The following is a 20,408-nucleotide window of genomic DNA, read 5'->3' as shown; positions in this document are numbered from 1 at the left end:
GCCTGTCTTCAATATAATTTTTCTAAAAGATCAACACACAGTTTCTTATAATTACAGCTGTTGTTTTCAGATGTCCAGAACTAGAATGCCAGCTATTTTAATTAAGGCCATAAATCTCCAAAGAGGCTCTTTCCCCAAAGAGAAGTGTACAAATTCATTGCATGTACCCAAGTCTTACTGAATTCAGTAGAATGTGAGCACTGTGTTTTCCTGAATAGGAAGGATTTTCTAAATTGGGAACATAGTTAGTTTTTTCTTTTTTTTAATGCTAACATGACTCTTAAGTTCCCACATTTTCCTCTTTTGTGTTTTTAATAGTCTGTATTCTAGAAAGTACAAAATACATGGGACTGGAAGGGCCTATTGGGTCATTAGTCTAGTCTTCTGCTATTGCAGATACCATGCCATGTAAACCTTTTCATAAACTTAACCTAGATTGTGGACTTGACTGTCTTTGCTAATTAAAAAATTATAATTAAGCTCCATCCAATAACCAGCAACATTACCATTTAAATTTCTTATGATGGACATGCTAAGAGGAGTAGGTTTCTGTTGATGGTGCAGAAAAGCTTAAAATGTTGTTCAAACATTGATAATCCAGGACTGTGATCTCACGGTAGGATATAACACATCTCTGAATTAATGTCATACTAGCAGCAGAGAATGAAGGCACACCAAGCAGGGTATCATAATTAAATTGAGGTAAAAAAAAACTGAAAGAGAGGGGGTTGAAGATGTTGATAACAAAATGAAATCTCACTCTTGACTAGTTTTTTTGTTGCAACTTTTATTATATGATTCCGTTTTAGTGCACAAGCAGATATTTTTGTCATATCTAAAACCATCACTACTCTTTCCAAAAGACACACATAGAAAAGGTATTAATGCATTCTTAGTGCCCCTGCAAAGGTCATATTTAAAATTTCAAAATTGAAGTGCTAAGTATACTAGTTTGCAAAGAACATTTACTGGTCTCTGAAGGTTATCTTGAAATTACTTTTCAAAGCTGTGATCAAAACTTAGCAGTCCAGAAATAAGTCCTGAATTCTTTCACTAAATCAAGCATTGGTGACAATCAGCAGGCCAAAAATAATCTCTTTAATATTTGTCTCTAAACAATAAAAAGAATTATTTTTAACAACTATGACAATCAGTAGCTCTTATGGGATTTCTAGACTGAAAAATAATAAAGTTTCACACAAGTTTACTTAAAAAATATATTTAAGTTAAAGAATTTTTCTTTTTTTTGGTCAGATTATTAATCCTTACCATCTGGCTACTGGACAACATGCTTTCATTTTAATTCTAGCTTTCCAGTTTATATTTCAAACCAAATGTAATTTTCAGAGTCACCATGTGTCTATCAAAGAACTTTTTCTGTGACGGCTACTCTCCCTCCTTGACATTTGATCTGGCTCTTTCTTAAATTCCAGATTCTTTTTCAGCTCTCAGGGGTCATGTGCATCTGTTCTGTATTCTTTTCTTCTCAACTTTCACTGAGTCTTTCCTGTTCTTTTCAAATCTTGAGTAAAAGTGCTACCTTGGATTGACATTTTCATTTCCATTTTAACATTTTGCTTACTTCAATTAAGCACTCTTTTCATTGATCATAACTGATACGTTCTTTTACAGTACTTGCAGCTCTTATGCTTCAGTCAGTCTGCCTAGTTCTGCTCTTCAGCATCTCTTCTAATTTTGTTTATAGATAAACATTGATACATTTACTTGATTCCATCCTTTCAAAATTTTTCTTCTGCTTGGCAGGCTTCTGTCAAGGTTGTTATTAACTGAAACATTTTGCTGTATGGTCTCTCTGTTCCTGGAGATGTGTTAAGTTTGAATTATTCCACAGATGGGTTTGGCTTATTAAAAGGACTCTGCTTTACTAATATTGCAGCCATCCAAGTTAATGGCCAAAATCAACCAGCATCTCACTACTAGAGTTTGCAAATGGTTTTTAGCACTAAGTTGCATGGAAATCTGTGGCTCTTCTCCCAAAACTTCAAGATTCTAAAATTATGTTACCAAAAATAAGGAAACGTGGCCCTTTTTTGTATTTAATAATAAACCTGGTAACCCTTATTCCAGAGTGACTGCTCTGTGAACCCATTAACTATCATGGCGAGAATCAGCCGTTGCTTTTAAAGAGGAAATCACACTACTTTGAACACCGTTCTTAGAAAAGTTTCAACTTGTATCTAAGTGTGATATTTGTGGTAAACATCTTCCTGTTATAACAACCTGTGGTTTGATAAGCAGGCACTCTGCAGTGTCCTTAACCTTTCCACTCTTCGCCTTATGTGCTTGTGTCCTGTTTGCTTGTCCCATTTGCTGCAGTTTAGAGAAGGAAGCGATTTTCCTGTGAGCCAAGTCTGCTCTTTTTTCTTAATTCAACTGTCTTCAAACAGGAGTGAGCTAAAAGCAAGTGGGCAACTTTGAGTGCCTTCATCTGGCCAGGTTGTGTGCAGTGGTTTATGTGTGGACATTTTTTATCTTTAACTTCCAGTTTGACTTTTGAGTGATGGTATTGCCAAGCCACTAAAAAAATCTTGAGATTGCCTGCCTTGCATTCAAAAGCTTGTCTAACTCTATCCCAACTACATAGTTGGTCCAAAAAAATACTACCCTAAGAAATCTTTTCCTCCTGCATAATTTGTGGCCCATCATTGGTACAACATCAAGCTTATGCTACCTCAAAGCTAATGACGTTAAAACAAAAAAGATAACACCTTCTGAGTGATGTTTATTCATTTTCTGGCTTTTTAATCTTTGAGGCTCACTTGCTTAATTTGGGACTTGGTATATTCACAGGACTCCAGAGCTTAAGGCTTTCAGACAAACACTAAATATTGTGAGACTTCACTGACTGTAAAATCTAGAGCAGCTCTCTAGCTGCCTATTTGGGCAGGGGAAGTGCTTTGTAGGATCACTGGTTCCTGCACAGAGAGGTGGGGAATGCTCTTTAGCTTCATCTGAGTCCAGATTTGTCCCTTTTTGTACATCAGTTAAACTGCAGATTATTTGATGCCTGGTTTTCATCTGTTTATACAGTGTAAAAAAAAAAAATCCCATACAAGCAAACAAGGTTACTTCAAAACAAAACTCCACTTGTCAGCAAACACGATTTAATCCCTCTGTTGAAATTTAGCTAAAACGAGTGTTCAAAATAGACTGTTTCCCATTACAAGCGGTAGGAAAAACATCTCTACCACAGTTAATCTGTTCACAGTATAGAATAAACTTCTAAAAGAGTAAGATAAAAAGCTATCCAGTATCACAGAAAAATTGGAACTGCCAAAAGATTTTCTCAATATTTAAGAAAGATAATAAAAATGTTATTAGTGTTCTTTCACATGCTGATTAACTTGGGGGGATTGCATAGCAATAATACACAATTAAAATGCAGCATAAATGCAGATTAAAAAGTATTTTCTAAATTTTAAATTAAAAAGCACTAGAAATGGTGAAAGAGTAGACAGATTCTGAGGTTTCATTCTTATAACACGCAGAAGAACTGCACTGGAGTTTTCTTTTCATTTCAACAATATATTGCTAAACTGTACTATAACCCAGATCTCCTGTGGGAGAAGACCAGGATTCTTGGTTTCTCTGTATAGTAAAGATCAGTGGTACAAGAGATGTGTTTTATGTGCCACTTCTAATACCATGACACCTGTTTCACTTTATAAATGCTTTCCCTGTGACTTCAGTGTGGTGGCTTTGTAAATAATTCACAATAAGTTACTACACTAATATAGTCAATGACAAACTCCATAGAGTGACCTTTATCCTAACTCACAGGGCTGCTACATTGCAGCAATTTTTCCATGACACATAGTCTGCCCTATTCTCCCCAATTTTACCCTATACAAGTGTAGTCATTAAAAATCTTCTCAGAAGTATGTATGGTAACTAGGAAAGAGTTTCAGGTGGCATAGATAGAGGCACAGTATAACTATGCCAGAGGGGCAATCAAATCCCTGCAGTTTTCCAGCTCTTTCTATTCTGTGTGCTACCTCCTACTGGAGAGAACCTTCTTGAGGACCCCTCCCCACTCCATATTTCTTAATAGTTGCTAAGAAAGAGTCCATGGTTGGAGATTTACAGTGAGATTTCATATATCAATTTCACTTCTAATCCCAAATTGTTTTAAAAGGAACTCTGTATTAGAACATTTAAACACTGGGTGACAGGCTGTTTGTTAGATTACCCAGAGTTGGTGTTCTTAAAGCCTAGGAGCTCTCTTGAAACTACTTTCAAAATACTTTATTTCCACAACCATGCATGACGTGCTTATGGAGAATCAGCCAGCTCTAGCCTGGTTAAACAACTCAACATAAAAAGATTAAAACAGACTGTGTGGGATTTTAATACTTCAGAGAAAATAAGAGTAGATGTCATTGTGCTATCTTAAGGTCTCTTGACTAGTGTTATTGGCTTGAAAGGAAAGTCTTGAGTAGTTTTTAAAACTTGGTTGTCTCCCAGCAAATTATAGAGTGCTACAGAAAAGCTTTCGGACCTTCTGAGTATACGTGTTACCTTGTGATTTCAATCACCTTCTAACTCAGTAGTGGGCCACTTAATGAGTTTTGGTGAACTGTCAAGGCCTGCAAAGGTAACCACGCCCCTTGACAGGTGCCCCAGCCCCTGGTTGCCATCTTGGGACCTAACCACTGACCAGTGTCACCAGAAGTCCAGCCCCTTGCTCCTGGAGATACCTGGTGCCATAGTGCGGAGCTCCATGCTGTTCCCCACAACTTGCACATACCACTGATTGGCGCCAGGCTTCTGGCTCCATAATGCAGGACTCCTCTCAGAAGTGTGTGGTTTAGGTAGAGAACCTGGGAACTGTATGAAAGTCCCGCATGATTGAGCCAGGTGGACCCTGTGCCCCTACCAGCCCGGGTCCATGCTCCTGCCACCCTGCCCTGGGTTCCTGCTGGCCCTGGCACTCCTACAGGCCTTGCGCTTCCAACCCAGCTGCTGCTTTGCTCCCACCTGCTGCCACGGCTGCCACTCCTGCCACCACCACTGCCACCTCCACCACTTCCCTGCACATCGCTGCTGCCACCCTTCCCCTGCCGCTTCCCTACTCCCCACCCCTGCCCACCCACCACCACCCCACCACTGCCACTTCCTTCTCACCCGCCTGCTGCTGCCACTTCCACTTTTCCACTCCACCCACCCCAGCCCACCCGCTGCCACCACCGTTTCCCTACCTGTAGGGCTAAGGTCAGGGCTGTCTCACAGGCAAGGGTGGGAGCTCAGCACATGCTACCTTCACAGGAGTGAGTAGGGCTTGGCAGCCTGGGGCAGGGGCAGCCTGGGGCTGGGCCGGATAAGGTGAATTGGTAGGCTCCCATCCATGGGCCAAATGAAATAGTCTGGTGGACCTGATTTGGCCTGCATGGGCTGCATTTTGCCTGTCCAGATTTAAATAATATGATCTTTCTATGCCCAGCTCAGTGTGAGGCAAGTCAAAGTTCTCTGAACTATAAAGATGTTCAAATTAGATTTTTATTTATTTATTTTTTTTTTTGGAAAGCCACTTTTTCACTTTTTGATGCAGACAGTTTTTTTTCCTTCATGCTGATTTGCAAATTTATTTTAAGTGAGATAAATACTATGCTCTGGTGAGCACATGAATATATTTTTGTATCAACTACCTTGTATAGTAGGAGGCCACTTGTTCCTCCCCATCTTCTGCTGTTCCCAGGTTTATTTTGAAAAAAATAATCTGTCTGAGATAAATCCTGAAGGATCTCGGTAGTTCTAGTGCACAGATCAAGCAAGACTCTTCCCTGAAGAATTTTAAAAATATTATTTTTTATTCTTCATTATCAAACTGTTTTGAGGGATACTGTTTAAATATATTTAACTGGCAATTGGTAGATGGCAGGTATGAACCATAGACTTTTTGGGTTAAGTATTGCGCACCTGCTGTTTCTTGAGAATACCATGCATGCAGTTTAAAAGACAAAGTATATAATGTGGCTGTTTTTTTATAAAACCCATTATGTGAATTTACACTTACTTTATAGTAGTGTGTTCTCGTGGAAGTTTTTGTAACCTTGCCTGCTAGAGCAACCCAAGTAAAGAACTGTTGTATGTAAAATGGGAATGTGTGGCCTAAGTTTTCCAGAAAATCTTAATCCTATTATCTCTAATAGACAGTTACTCTTGTATTTCTGATTTTATCTTTATTACATATGTTAGTGTTGACGGTATGTATCCATTCTGACAATCAGCTTTGCAGCTCAGAGATTTGAACTGACGTTCATTGGTCTTGTTCGCCAAGTTCTTCAATTTGTACTTTTTATTTATCTGTTTGTTTATTCCTCTGCTTAGGCTTAATAAGATTAGTCAAAATTCCATTCTCTCACTTTCCCAGCAGAAGACAACAGAAAATGTCATGTTTGAAATGAATTTAACGGCTTACTGTGGAGCAAAAATCTTCTTTTGATTAGTGTTAGTTGACTGCTACATAACATGAGAGACCATAGGTTTAAACAAGTCCCAGTGCTTTTGAGTGTATTTACAGATCATGTTGGCATGTGTGAGGATATTAATAATATACCTCTCTTGTCATGCAAAAGAAGAAAATGAAAATGTCTTGAGTAAAGGGGCACCTGTTAGGTCAGTTAGGCCTCCAAATTAACTTTCTAGTAAGCACTTTTTCCTCCCTATGTCAGCCTCACTAACCTCTTGTGTGTATTGGTATTTTAATCTCTAATCTTTCTCACAGGACATAGAAGGTGGTAATTCATGGTCTCCAAAATTAGTTTCCTAGTTTTACTGCTTATAGAATTGTCCAAAATCTAAAAACAAAGGGTCAAGAGCATAAGCAGACTTTCGTAGTGAAAATCAGGGGTCAAGCTCTGACCTAACTTACAGCAGGGTAGACTTGAGGGAACTGAAATGTCATTGATGTCATTGTGGCGACATACAAATTTATAAGGGAAGAGCAACACAAAGTAGGCAACGATCTGTTCACCAGGGCACCCCCTGAAATGACAAGGAACAATGGCCATAAGTTACTAGAGAGAAGGTTTAGGCTGGACATTAGGAGAAAGTTCTCCATGGTCAGGTTCGCCAAAATCTGGAATGGGCTCCCATATATATACGTAGTCTAATATTATAAAGGCCTAAATTTCTCTGTACTACTTTATTCACGCTCTGATTGGCTGACGGAAACAGCCAATCAGAGTGCTCCAAGTGTGGCCATGATTCCAGAGCCGTGCCGAGTACTGGACAAAGGGTGGAGGAGCCCACCCCGCTCCCTGCAAGAGACAGAATGGGGCGTTAGGTGGTGGCACTCCATCCCAACCCCCTCCTGCCTCTGCCCCCGTCATTTTTGACAGACAATTGGCTACTGTGTGTGTATGTATGTAATATATATAAATATACATACACACTAGCCAGCTGCCCATCAAGTATGATAGGGGAGGGGCGGGAACAGAGTCCTGCGTCCCTCCCCCCCTGCCTTGGGCCAGGGTCGGGGCCATTCCCTCTGTCTGCCCTGCCGCTATGGGCCAGGGCTGGGGCCTGGGCTGCTCCCTGCTGCCCTCCCCCCCCCCCCCCCCCTCCACTGCTTTGGGCCAGGGTTGGGTCCAGAGCCACTCCCCGCCCCCCCCCGCTGCTTCGCATCGGGGCTCGTGCCTGAGCTGTTCTCTCCCTCCCTCCCCCCACTGCTTTGGATCAGGGCCAGGGCTAGGGCTATTCCCCCTGCCCCTCCTGCCACTTTGGGCCAGGGCTTGCAACCATAGTGGCATTCACGGTGGCAGCAGGGCACAGCCACCCTCCCCTTCCTGCTCCCCTCCCTCCCCTGTTCCCCACTGCCTTCCTTCCCTGCCGGCTGTAGTTGTGGGGGGTGGGGCTCCAAGAAGCAGACCCTGGGGGGTGAGGACAGGGCCAGTGCACTTCGGTCCTCATCGTCCCCCTCTGCCTCCAAGGAGCAGGGGAGGGGGTGAGGTTGCCCCCCTCCCCTTTGGTGCCCCAGTCCCCGCGGTCATAGCAGTGCTCCGCTGTCTGCCCCTGTTTGTGTAGGGCACTCTGATTGGCTTCTGACACAGCTAATCAGAGCACAAATAAATTGCTATGGACAAACATAGACAGACTTGGGCTTTTATAATATTAAAATATATTCTAATATTATAAAAGTCTTTGTCTGCCTGTCTATCTGTCCATAATGCTGTATTCACACTCTGATTGGCTGACTGAAACAGCCAGTTAGAGTGCTCTAAGAGTATTGGGACAGGAGACGGCTTGGGGGAGCGCTGCCATGACAGCAGGGACACAGGGGACAGAGCAGGGGGTGAGGCCAGCTCAGCTGGTCTGGCCTCCCCCAGGTGGTGGAGGAGGGTGGAGAGAGCGGAGAGCCCTGAAGCAGCGGGGGAGTGGACCCATCCCAGCTCCAGAGCAGCAGGTTGGGGAGGGGGAGAGGAGCGGCCCTGTTCCCCCCTCCCCTGAATGGATGAGAAGCTGGGGCGGGGTTGGATGCCTGCCCCCCTCCCGCCCCCCATGATAGCAGCCTAGCCCCAAAGCAGCATGTGTGGCGGGTGGAGGTTTCAGGCCCATTCCCCCAATAAGTGGGGTCAGTGCCAGACACAGGGCTCAGTCCCCACATGTGCCCCCCCATGATGACCACCCGGCCCCAGAGCAGCCCTGAGGTGGAGGGAATGGCATGGGGGAGTGAGGCCAGCAGCACTGGCCTCCCCCTCCCCCCACCCGCATGAGGCGGCAGGGGACTGAGGTGGGGAAAATGGGCCCAGATGTAGCACAGCAGGGGGGAGAAGAGGGAACAGTGCTGGGTAAGAAGTTGGGGTGGAGCTGGACATGCTCCGTCCCTGTCTGCTCCCCACAATAATGGAACCAGTGGGGGGGACTGGGGATAGAACGCACAGAGGGAGTGTGGGGGGCGAGGCCAGTGGTGCTGTGGGGTGGAGTGGGCCCAGACCCCAAGTGGCAGGGCGGGGAGCAGCCCCAGGCCCGGAGTTGGGGGAGGGGAGGAGCAGGGCTGGGCCCATTGCAGTGGGGTGTGGGGACAAACCGGGCCTAATTGGGGGTGGAGAAGCCAGCCCGCCATGGTGGTCGGGGAGGAGCCAGCCCAGCCTGAGGTGGCTAGGGGAGGGGAGGAGCAGGCCTCCTTGCTCCCTTGGGCCCAGGCCCATGCCTCACGTCGGCCCAAAGCCCACTCCTCCCCTCCCCCCGCCTCCACTGTGTTGGCCCAGACCCGCTGCTCCATTGCCTAGCCACCACAGTGGGCCTGCTTCTCCCCACCCTTGGGCCCACTCATTCCCCACCCTCCACCCCGCATTGGGCCCGAGCCTACTCCTCCCCTCCCCCCGTCATCGTGGCAGGGAAGGAGAGAGTGGGCCCAGATGGAGGGGCAAACACGGGGCTCTATCCCTGCCTGCTCCTCCCCATCATTCTTGATGGACAGTTGGCTAGTGTGTGTGCCTGTGTATGTATCAGTTGAACACAATGTTTTCTTTGTATATTTAAACTTGAAAGCAGTTGGGGTGCCTACCAGTGCCTCAGTCATTATAATAAAATTAATTCTAAATACATATGTATTTTGGTGTTTGATTTTTGCTTTTTTTTATCATGGAATATCAGAACATCACCTGCCCTCTCTGCTCACCAGGACGTGGGTTCAGTTGTGGCTTTTTCCCCCTGCTGCTTTGTTGTGCTGAGCTGCCGTGATGTGCTGGTGTCCTGCCCCTCCAATGCTTTTGCCTCTCATTCCCAACCCAAAGCCCCCCCCACTGGCTAGTTCTTTTGGAGTCCTTCACTCTCAACACACAGATCCCTGTTTCTACTGGTGCACCTCACTCATGACCCCCAGGCCTCAGCCCCGTAGTATGTGGGGCAGGAGGTGTGTGGGCATAGGTAACGTCATAGATGATGCATCACAGGGACATAGATTCATAGTTATTAGGGTCAGAAGAGACATCAGTAGGTCATTGAGTCTGACCTCCTGTCCTGGGCAGACAACCTCAGCTAGGTGCTTGTCCAGCCTCCGCTCAAAGACCCCCAAGGTAGGGGAGAGCACCCATGCCTTGGAAGCCTATTCCAGATTCTGGCATCCCTTACTGTGAAGAAGTTCTTCCTAATGTCCAACCTAAATCAGCTCTCCATTAATTTGTGGCCATTGTTCCTAGTTACTCCAGGGGGTGCCCTAGTAAATAGAGCATATCCTATTCCCTCCTGCCCTCCCCTGATGAATTTATAGGCAGCCACAAGATCACCTTTCAGCCTTCCCTTGCAACATGGGATGGCATGTACCCTTGCCCCAGATTTCTGTGCCCACAGTGGGACATGGGGATGCACTGGCTGGACTAGCACTGGGCAGGAGCTGTCTCTGCAGCCCAGTGGGTAGGACCTGTGAGGGAAGAGCAGAGCAGGCTGGGAAGGCTTGGTGCTATGGTAAGGCCATGGCTGCCAAGGTAAGGTACCCCGTGTCTGCTGCTGCAGTGGGAGGGGCACAACACTGCGGCACCTCACTTTGATAGCCGTCATGGTGCTCCTAGTGTTTTTGCCGGCATTGAGCCTCCTCACTGTGCTTCGTCCTCCTGTGCCGGTTCCTACCCACTGGGCTGTGGAGGCAGCTTCCACCTTATGCCAGTCTGGCCAGGCTGCAGCCCTATGACCCATTGTGGTGACAGAAATTTGGGGTGGCATGTTCACCCCAATGTCTCCCAACAGGTTGCCTATCAGCATGACTTCTCCGCATGAGTGGGAGTCTGCATAGTGGCAGGGAGCCAGCCCTCACTGGGATGAGCTGCCTGTGGCTCTGTCCTGCAGCCCAGCTGGGTTCCATGGATGTGCATTCACACTTGCTCCAGCCCCAGCCCTAGGCATCACATACCACCTCAGCTGGCGAGTGCCCCCAACTGCTAACCCTGCCCCACTCCCTCCCTCACTATGTGGGCTTGGCATGAGCTATTGCCACCACCTCAATCTCTCCACAAGTTGTGCCCCTCACTGCACCCCACCACATGTCACCTATACCCCCTGCTCCCCATACGTTGTCTACACCCCCCCCATAGACTTGCCTTCAGGGAGCTGTGAGAGCTGCTGTCCACCACGCTGCCTGGCTGTATTGCTGGCCACGTGCATGCACATTGTGTTCCCTGTCTCTGATTGCCCTCCTACTTTCCCCAGTTCCAAGCAGCTCATTGCAAGCTGGAGCTCTGCCGGCCTGCAAGGTGGAAACTCATAGTTTCCTGAGTTTCTCCTTTAAAGAGGAAAATCCCTGATACTCTCCTTTAAAAGAGAAAATCTGTGTTTTTCTGTGGGGAATGGAAAACCCAGATCCCTGGTGATAACTCTGGAAAAATCTCTTTTCCACGTTATGCCTTCTAGAAATAAGGTGCGTGATTTATTTGGCGGCACGTTGTATGCAAGAAAATACAGTAACACCCAGTGAAAATGAGAGCAGAACTTTGGTTATGCATCTTGGTTATGTGTCTATGTGTTGGTTTGGGAAATGGAGAGAAAACAGCACACAGCAAAGTATCAGACATTAAGAAAAGGTCATCTGGTTTGGTACTACACTTGTAGAATTCAACCATACTTCTCTGGCATGACCTTTGTTCAGTGAATTTTGATCGTGTGGTTCCCCACCTCCATTTCTCCCATAACTGCCTCTTGATTTAAGCTATGGCCTCATTTGCTGAGACATTTACAGTAAATAAAGGTTAACTGTATAGATTTTTTTTTAACAGCAGGCTCCCAGACATTTAAATGTGTCAGACTCAATGATAAATTGATGTAAGCTCTAATAATGACATACTAAGAAGGTTAAGTACCTTTAACATTCAAACAGAATTCTGCTCTTAGAACTGTTTGAGTTTCTCCTAGGGAAAATATCCGTGACTGGTTTTAGCCTCTGGCTATGTGTGGAATTAAAAGGCAGACACTTGTTTAATAATTTCTGAGACAATTACTAGGTATCCTCTTTTCACAAAAGACTGTTGTGTGTTTTCCCCTCCATCTTCACAGGTCAGATGATGATGATGCAGATAGCAGGAGTTCCAGGGTGACCCGACTTTGCACTTACTTTCAGCAGAAATATAAGCACCTCTGCCGCCTGGAGCGGGCAGAATCTCGTCAGAAGAAATGCCGGCATACACTCCAGAAAGCTTTGCTGCAGGCGGCCAGCAGAGAGCCAGATAGTGCTGGGCAGCTGATACATGAACTTCGGAGAGCTACGTGTACTCGGACCAGGTGAGAGGCATCGCCCTTCAGCACGTTTGAAGTAGTATCTTAAGCAAGACAAAGCAAAAATCAGTGGTGAGATAAGCATGCTAAGGTGAAATGTTCAATCAGATATCTTTGCTGACACTATATGGAAGGCAAAATGCCCTTGACATAAACATGCCTATCAATAACATAGAGTAAACGAAACATATTGTGTGTTCCATAAGGCTAGGCCCCTTTTAGCTGTGAAAAACGGATCCTTTGTTCAGCACATGTGCACAGACAGGCTCGTGCCATTTTAATGATTTAGGATCAGACCAGGCCCCACTGAAATGCATTTGTCGTTTTTACTCATTTTTGCATTGTAACTTACCACCTAGTCTTTTGGATTCGATTTCTTTTTTGTATTAAGGGAAAACAGCTCTTTCTTATGCCTTCTGTGTACCTTCTGTCATAAGCACTGGTACCTTAAATGAAAATCAGCAATGGAACAAATATCCTCTGACAGCTCTGAAGGAATCCCTCTAGGAATTCTTTCTAAGTAATGTCAATATCCCTCCAGTTCTTGGCATGCATGGAATTGTTTAGTTCTGTGCATGCGACTTGTATGGAGGCAGAATAAGTGCAAACCCTGGTGTTTGGTCTTCGGTACCAGCAGTTTTCCCTCTGCTGGTTCTAGCTTTGTTCACCAGGACATATGACCTTGGGAGGGGTGTTGGATGCATAGGGCAGAAGCAAGCCACACTTAAAAGAGCTTCTATAGCCTGTCTACAGAGGGCTCCCTGGATCCAGGATGCTCTTTGTTCCTGTAGGACTGAGTAAAGACTAAGGGCTCTGGTTAATGATGGTGGGTGACTTACTATGGCAGGAAGTAAAGGCTTCCATTTTAGAAAGGCAACTTAGGGCCAGTTTAATAAAGCAATTAATAACTAAGATTTTAAAAATAAAAGTGTGTCTCCAAACAAATTATAAACTAAACCTTGCAAGAATTTGAGCTGATTCAGTGTAATTTGGTGAGATTATCTGGCAAACTATATAGAACCTACTCTAGTGAATAGATTAGTTGCATAATAAAATGAATTTAAAAATGAACAACAAATAAATTGGGTGAGGGGCAGTCCAGCAAAGTAAACAGAGATCATCCGTCTCTGCCCTGATCATATAAAGTGCAGAAGTTGGATGTTGTGATGTCAGATACTTCAGGTTGGTTTTCAGGATAATATCTTTTCCTAAATTTTAATTTTTGTAAACTGGCAAAAAAAAATGTCAACAGGGATTACAGCAAAGGATAAACAGTGAGAGTGTAAATAATGACCCTTCAGGCAACCTAGAGAGTAGTATGAATATGAGGTGAAATTTGCTGTCCACCAAGGGTGAGGTATCAGCATGTCTTATTTTAAGGGCTACCCAGAACATTAACAGTGCATAACCCTCATATAACCCTTATGTGAATGAGGTGACTTTCACCTTCGGTAAGTGCAGCATTGTTTTCTAAATACCACAGTAGTACCTGGAGGATTCTGATTAGGTTTAGGGAGCTACTGTGTCAGATGCCTAGCACAAAATGCTTGTGGTATCCTGCTTGCTTCATTCAATACAGGTATTGCTCCGCAGCATCCAATTTTGCTCATGTTTGGCACCTGTCTTCTATCTAGCCCCGGAGTGTAAATAAAACTATAAATCTAGATTGTAGACTATGCAAATGTATAACTAGCAATACTAAATGTATAACTAGCAATAACTAGCTCTTTGGTTATGCTAGGATATCTGCTGGGATTGGATTTGTTTTAACTGCATCTTGTAATATGCTTCTGTTTCAGCACAAGCCGAGCCAAGCAGAGAGATGCAGAACCAACAACATGTAGTGGAACTGTGAAGGGTGAACAGTGCACTAACAAGGCCCTTCCATTCACCAGGCATTGTTTTCAACGTATCCTCCTCATTGCCCTCAATGTACATTTTGGACTGGGAACCTGCTTTCATTTCTTAGGCAGTGGCAGATGATTTGGTAGCAGAAATGCTTATTTGCTAATGTCTCCCACTAATATGCAAATTACTTAAAATGAATCATGGATTTAGAGCAGTGTAAAATGTGATCTATTTGCAGGGGACAGCCAACATATAGTTCATGTTATTGATATATTATGCTGTTATGCTCTCTCTACCTAAATTTGGTAGGTGTCAGCAGCCTTATGGAAATGATCTCATTCATTGGTGGGAGGATGCAATCAACATGGCTACTGTGCAGTTGCTAATGTTTTCTGTACAGCAACTGGTTACTCTTACATGATCCAATAATATAAGTAGAAATTAGGGCAAGGGGGAGGTAAGGAATATAGAGTGGATATAAAGCTAAAATACAGTACTTTGGAGCAGGGGTGTCAAATTCACCTCAGGGCCTAGACCAGATCCTGACCACAGGGCTTCCTCCAAGGTTGGTTGTATGTGGCAAGCAGCAGCTGCTGATGGTCCAGGGCCCAGCATAGGTCAGGTGGCAACACAGATCTGGCAGTGGCAGGGTGAGCAAGGGGCCCAGGGACACTGATTTTGCAGCAGGCTGTGCTCTACTAGCCCCATCCACCCCCCAAATTTTGATAGCTTGCTGAACTACTGGTGGGCCAACTGAAATGGTTCTGGAAGATACAGTACACGGGCAGTGTGTTTGACACTTCTGCTCTGGAGGAAATGAGAGGGATAGAATGTGAGTCCTGGTGTCTGAGAAAGGAAGAATCTGTAGATGAATGAAGGAGATGTCAAAGGGAAAAGTCTTAAAAGAGTGACCTACAGAGGCCAGGTTCCCAGAAAGGGGAAGTCCTCTAAAAAGCAAACTAAGATTGCAAATCTGATCCCAGAGACTAGGCAAGCTGCTTTCTTCCCTACATTTTGTGGCCCTCAAGTTTGTTCATTTTCTTATTTAACAAAATTCCCATGTGTCTTCTTACAGCTTTCTCTTCTCCTTTGCTTACCAGAGATGTGAATTTGTAGCCCTTTGGGGTACTGAAGGGTTCCTGCAGAATGACATGGGTGAGGGATGGACACACAGAGAAGAAAAGATCTAAATGAGTGAGACAGAAGCAAAGTATCTAAAACTGTTATATAGAAAAGACTGACCTAATATAAAAAGATTTTTAAAACCTAGTCCATTCCTGCAGAAAGAGAAAAATCGTAGGCAGTACTTGGCCCAGCTAGGCCCTTAATAACATAGCTTTTTAAGATACTGAGTAAAAGCAATCGGTAGGACACTAGGGTTGCATCCAGACGAGTGCAGCTGTGCAGTATGTGGTGCAGCAGACTGGTCTGCATTGCTACATACTGCATGTTTCATTGTTCTCTGTGCTGGAAGGGAGCAGCGTGGAGGGGTTTTTTTACCCCTGGATATCCAGGGGTCAGAAAAATCCGCTGAAAAGAGAATGGTACATGCGGCAGCAATGTGCATTGCCCAAAGCTGGAGCCTGGCTGGCCGGAGCTGTATTCCACTACCAGCCAGGCTGCACACAGCAGGATCGCTGCTGCTGCTGCAGCCCCAGAAGGCCCCCAGGACCCTAGGCTAGGTGGCTTGGCTGGGGCCAGCCCACTGCTGGCCCTACCCCACCTGGGGCAACTTGCTGTGCATCAGAGCATGCATGACACAGGCATTCCTCAGGAACAAGTAGTGGCAGCGCTTGGTGTGCCACCAGTTTTTGTTCCCAGGAAACCAAATGTCCACACATATCTGGACACAGCCTACTAGTTTATTGAGGCAGCATAAAAGCATCCAACAACAGAGTCTTGACATCTGCATTTAGTTCTAAGATCTCCATGATTCAGTTGAGCTTACTAGTTGTCTTTGAGACTTTTTATAAGGGTAAATCACCTTTGCCTCTGGTGTCTCTGCTATCCTATCTATAAAATGAGGTTGATTATTACTTTGATATCTCTGCATGATAAGCATAATGTATGGAGTTTTGTTGATACACTGTAATATCCTTGGACAGCAGAACTTCTATCCCATGCCAGATCTATGTGTATATCTAAAAATAGTTGATGCTTCCCTGCGGTTTGCAAAATCTCACATGGTAGAAGCAGGTGGAGAGTATATAGTCCAGTTAACTTTTGTTCCCAGAGATGCAATGCAGACCTGCAGGCCAGGCTGCTCACTACTGGAATAGCTGCAGATTACAGTGCACGTTGCTATTATTTATAGCTCTATTAGGGGTAACCTGCCGTTGTGGTTCAGTGGTAGAATCCTTGCCTGCCATCAAGACACTGAATGTCTAGACTTAGTCTGGCCTTTGGATTGTGTCTCAATGGTTTAAAGGGGGGGATAGAAGATCTGAGCAGCCTCCACTCCTTCATACTCCTGCCTAGGCTTATGTGTTTAAGGTCTGGGTAACCTCTCATGCATACACCATGATTCAGAAATATTAATGGTTGCCTAAATCAGAGGTGTCAAACTCACCTGGGCCCCAGACCAGATACAGACTGCAGGTTCCTTGTGGGCTAGTTCCAGCGCGGGACACAGTGGTGGCTGCCATAGTCATCACAGCAGTGGCAGGTACAGAGGCAGTGAGAGGTCTAGAGGCAGAGGTCTGGCAGTGGTGGGAGTCCAGGGGGTGGTAGTGGGTCCAGGCATAAAGTCCAGGGGCACAACGAGGGTTCAGGGCAGCGGTGGCAATGAGTCAAGCTTGCTGCTGAAGGCCGTGGCCAGTGGGCTATAGGGCCATGCGTTCTACAGCAGACTATATGCCTCAACTTCTAATAGCTTTTTGGTAGTCCAGTGGGCCAAATAGTTTGACACCCCCACTTTAAGTGTATTGAGCTCTGTGAACAAGAATTTAAATGTGGAGGCAGGTACTAGACATAGATAATCTGGGCCCAAATTTTCAAAAGTGTTGCATCCAAGGGATCCACTTAGCCATCTAAATAAGCAGCAGATGTTTTAGAAATTCTCAGCACCTATCTGCTCCTATTTGCTCCCACAGACAGCTGCTGTGTGCTGGTCTGCTTGATTTAGGTACCTGCATTGGAGCTAAATAGTCTGACCCTGTGCTGACAGGTGTTGTTTGTAATTTCTTTTTTAAAAAAGAAATCCACTTGTACCCAAATATAATTCTGCAGGTACATCCAGTGCAGAAAAATAGAGAACTTTCTGATTCTGCACCTTCTGTCTCATCATCTCCACCATTTGGAGATACCTGGTTCCTGCTCCCTCCATCCAAGTCCTTCCCTTTCTTAGGGTTTGCATTTTCCCTTCAGTATTTTTTTGCATTTTAGTGTTCTTTCCCTGCATGCCTACAGTGGTGGTGATGTTAGCCTCAGTTTGAGTAGGAGCTACTTGGGAGGGAAGAGACCTGCTAATGTTACTTGAAAAGATATGGTAAAATATGTATTTGACTTACTGTAAGTCTCGAAATATATTCTGACATGTGTATGATTTTTCTGAGATAAATCTTCGCAAGTTTAAGTTTAAATTCGCTTGACCTTTTCTATCTGATTGCACATCTTTTTTCCGAAGAGCAGGAAGGATCTTAAAACTACTTATGTCTGTGTTCTCTGAAGATAAATGCCAAGAATTTACCTTAAAGGATGAAATTAAGAAATGCTTTTTTTTAATGTTTCACTATGAATTGTCATTTGACAGTAAGGAAATAGTCCCATTGACTACATTGCTCCAACCAGCACTATTGATCTATTGATTAAGAGTCTCCAGGAAAGGGACTTTTTTTAAAACTAAGAACTCATTAGTGAAATAGCTGCTTCCATAAACCCATTCTAATATATGATAAAATCATTACCAGTTCTGCATTAATGTAATTTTTTGCTTTAAAGTTGGGTTGGAACCTTATCTTGCTTTGAACTTAAATAAGATACACCATTAAAAATAGCATTTTGACAGGCAAATAAAATTCAAGGCTTTGATTTTTATTAGAATGACAAATCAAATGGCTTTCCTCCATCACTGCTGGTGTGTTGTTCCTGACACAGAAATGCATAGATATCCTATTGAATCGTTCTCAGCAGCTCTTCTCAAGTTGCACAGCCAAGTTTGCAGATGGGCAACAGTGCTCTGTGCCAGTTTTTGACATTACACATCAGACACCTTTGTGTGAAGAACATGCCAAAAAAATGGTAAGTACAAACTAAAGCAACAGTTATTTAATTGGGATTAAATTCTGTTCTGTTTAACTCAGTGCTTTTGTGAACTGTAACCTGTTAGCAAGCTGGATTAGATTTATAAACATTTGTTTAAAAAAAATCCCAAATGTATCAAAGGGTACAACATGAATTTTTAATATCTTACTGCTTTGGGTATGCAAGAACAGGACTTCTAAAAATATACCTTAGTGGAAGGTTATGGGGTGGGAACTGACCTAGCCATTACCCAGAATTCTGTGATATATTACTCATGGCTAAGGCATATGGACATGCTACTACAGGAATCATTACTTCAGTCTTGTGTTTGCTAGAGCCTGAGAAACTATCAAGGTTAGTAGAGCTGAGGTGTTTCCATTTTTCCAATCTCCTCCTCCTCCTCCTCTCCATGAAAGATTAAACATTTTTAGGATAGTCTGTGTGCCCAGTGATCCTTTACCTTCCCCTACTTTTTTTTTATTTTTTTTGAAAATTCAAAAAAACTATTTAGGAACACTATTACTTTTCCTTTAGGAAAACTACTTGTTAGGCTGCCTTGTACTGTAAGGCTTCCTCTGTGTTTTATTAATTTAATATGGAAATTTACATTTCAATCCAGGGCTTGGGGGTTATTTTAGGTAATCTTCAGTACCCCTGCCAAAGGCCTGACGATTTTCTCCCTTTCATTTCTCTCTCTGCTTAACACTTCAAAGCTCTTTGTTGCAGCCATCATAATTGCACTTGAAGACTGAATATAACTCACTTCATAGCCAGCAAAATGGCACTTTATTTTATAATTGGCCAGCAGGTTGCTCTCTTTAATGTTTCTATAGGGTGCTTCAAATTTTTAATTTGGATTGTGTAAGCACCACACTGTAGTTTTAGTTCAAAAAAGTCTTTAAAAAGTGACATTGTAGATTTCCATATTTGCTCTACCTCTGATATCCATAGGATATTGTTGTTCAAACTGCCAACCCTTCTAATCCAGTCTGAGATTGAGAAACAAGCTTGTTCCATTTTCCCCTCCTGTCACCTGTGCTATCTGCTGTTGGTGACAATGCCAAAGACAGAAAGAACACAACTTGATTTTCATATTCCTGCTTGAGCATGCCTGAGGGCAGCTAGAGAGTTCCTCTTCAAATTGTAGACAATTTGGGATGGCAAGAAAAGGCTGAAGATGGTTGCATTTGTTCCTAAAATATTTCCTTTTCTCTCATTGTCTCTATCAGGACAATTTTTTGAGAGGGGACAGCTCCCGCAAAGTTCAGCACCAGCAGCAGAGGAAACCCAGGAAAAAAACCAAGCCACCTGCACTTACCAAAAAACACAAAAAGAAGAGAAGGCGGGGACCACGGCGGCCCCAGAAACCCATTCCTCCTGCAGTGCCCCAAGGGAACCTCAGCATGCCCACCAGCGTCTCACTGCCAGTAGAGATCTCTCACATACGGTCAGCAGCAGCAGTACCTCATTTTGTTTATTTTAACTTTAATTTTATATTAAATATCAGAGGAAATGTCAGAGTTGGTATGCTGTTTAGTCTGAACATTGAAAAGTTGGGCACCTAGGACATGTCTGCAGTGCCACATACCACACATTCAGCTGTTCTCCACGCTGCAAGGGAGCAGTGCAGGGCTTTGGGTTTTGGGGGTTGATGGAAAAAAAGCCAGAGCAGTGCATGTGGGGACAGCATGCACCGCTCAAAACCGGAGCCGGGCCAGCCAGAGCCACACTGCAGCTGCCAGCTATGGTCTGCGTAGTAGATTTCATAGATTTCATAGACATTAGGGCTGGAAGGGACCTCGGGAGATCGAGTCCAGCCCCCTGCCCAAAGGGCAGGAAGTCAGCTGGGGTCATAGGATCCCAGCAAGATAAGCATCCAATTTGCTCTTGAAGGTGTTCAATGTAGGTGCTTGAACCACCTCCGCTGGCAGACTGTTCCAGACCTTGGGGGCTCAGACAGTAAAGAAATTCTTCCTTATGTCCAGCCTGAAATGGTCTTGCAGGAGTTTGTGACCGTTCGACCTCGTCATCCCTTGGGGCACTCTGGTGAACAGACGTTCACCCAGATCCTGGTGGTCACCCCTGATAAACTT

The 20,408-nt window shown here is 44.4% G+C and overlaps 1 protein-coding gene and 1 non-coding gene across 4 annotated transcripts in view; both read left to right on the top strand.

Annotated features, from left to right (window-relative positions):
- Nucleotides 1-20,408, top strand: part of INO80D (INO80 complex subunit D) — a 58,140-nt gene that overhangs the window by 20,608 nt on the left and 17,124 nt on the right. For all 3 annotated transcript variants that reach the window (XM_090044817.1, XM_090044818.1, XM_090044816.1), the window contains exons 6-9: nt 12,007-12,231; nt 14,025-14,134; nt 18,179-18,312; nt 19,545-19,762. In XM_090044817.1, the coding sequence (XP_089900943.1) occupies nt 12,007-12,231; nt 14,025-14,134; nt 18,179-18,312; nt 19,545-19,762 (687 nt within the window). The remainder of the gene's footprint in view (nt 1-12,006; nt 12,232-14,024; nt 14,135-18,178; nt 18,313-19,544; nt 19,763-20,408) is intronic.
- On the top strand, nt 12,760-12,903 carry LOC149867132 (small nucleolar RNA SNORA57). The gene has a single exon (XR_016442163.1). It is a non-coding gene; the product is annotated as a small nucleolar RNA SNORA57 (small nucleolar RNA).

This window comes from Crocodylus siamensis, chromosome 4, assembly GCF_052110815.1.
Source record: "Crocodylus siamensis isolate JL-2025a chromosome 4, ASM5211081v1, whole genome shotgun sequence".
Lineage (NCBI taxonomy): Eukaryota > Metazoa > Chordata > Crocodylia > Crocodylidae > Crocodylus > Crocodylus siamensis.
The sequence above is the reverse complement of the archived record's forward strand: the minus strand, read 5'-3'. Positions and strand labels throughout refer to the sequence as shown.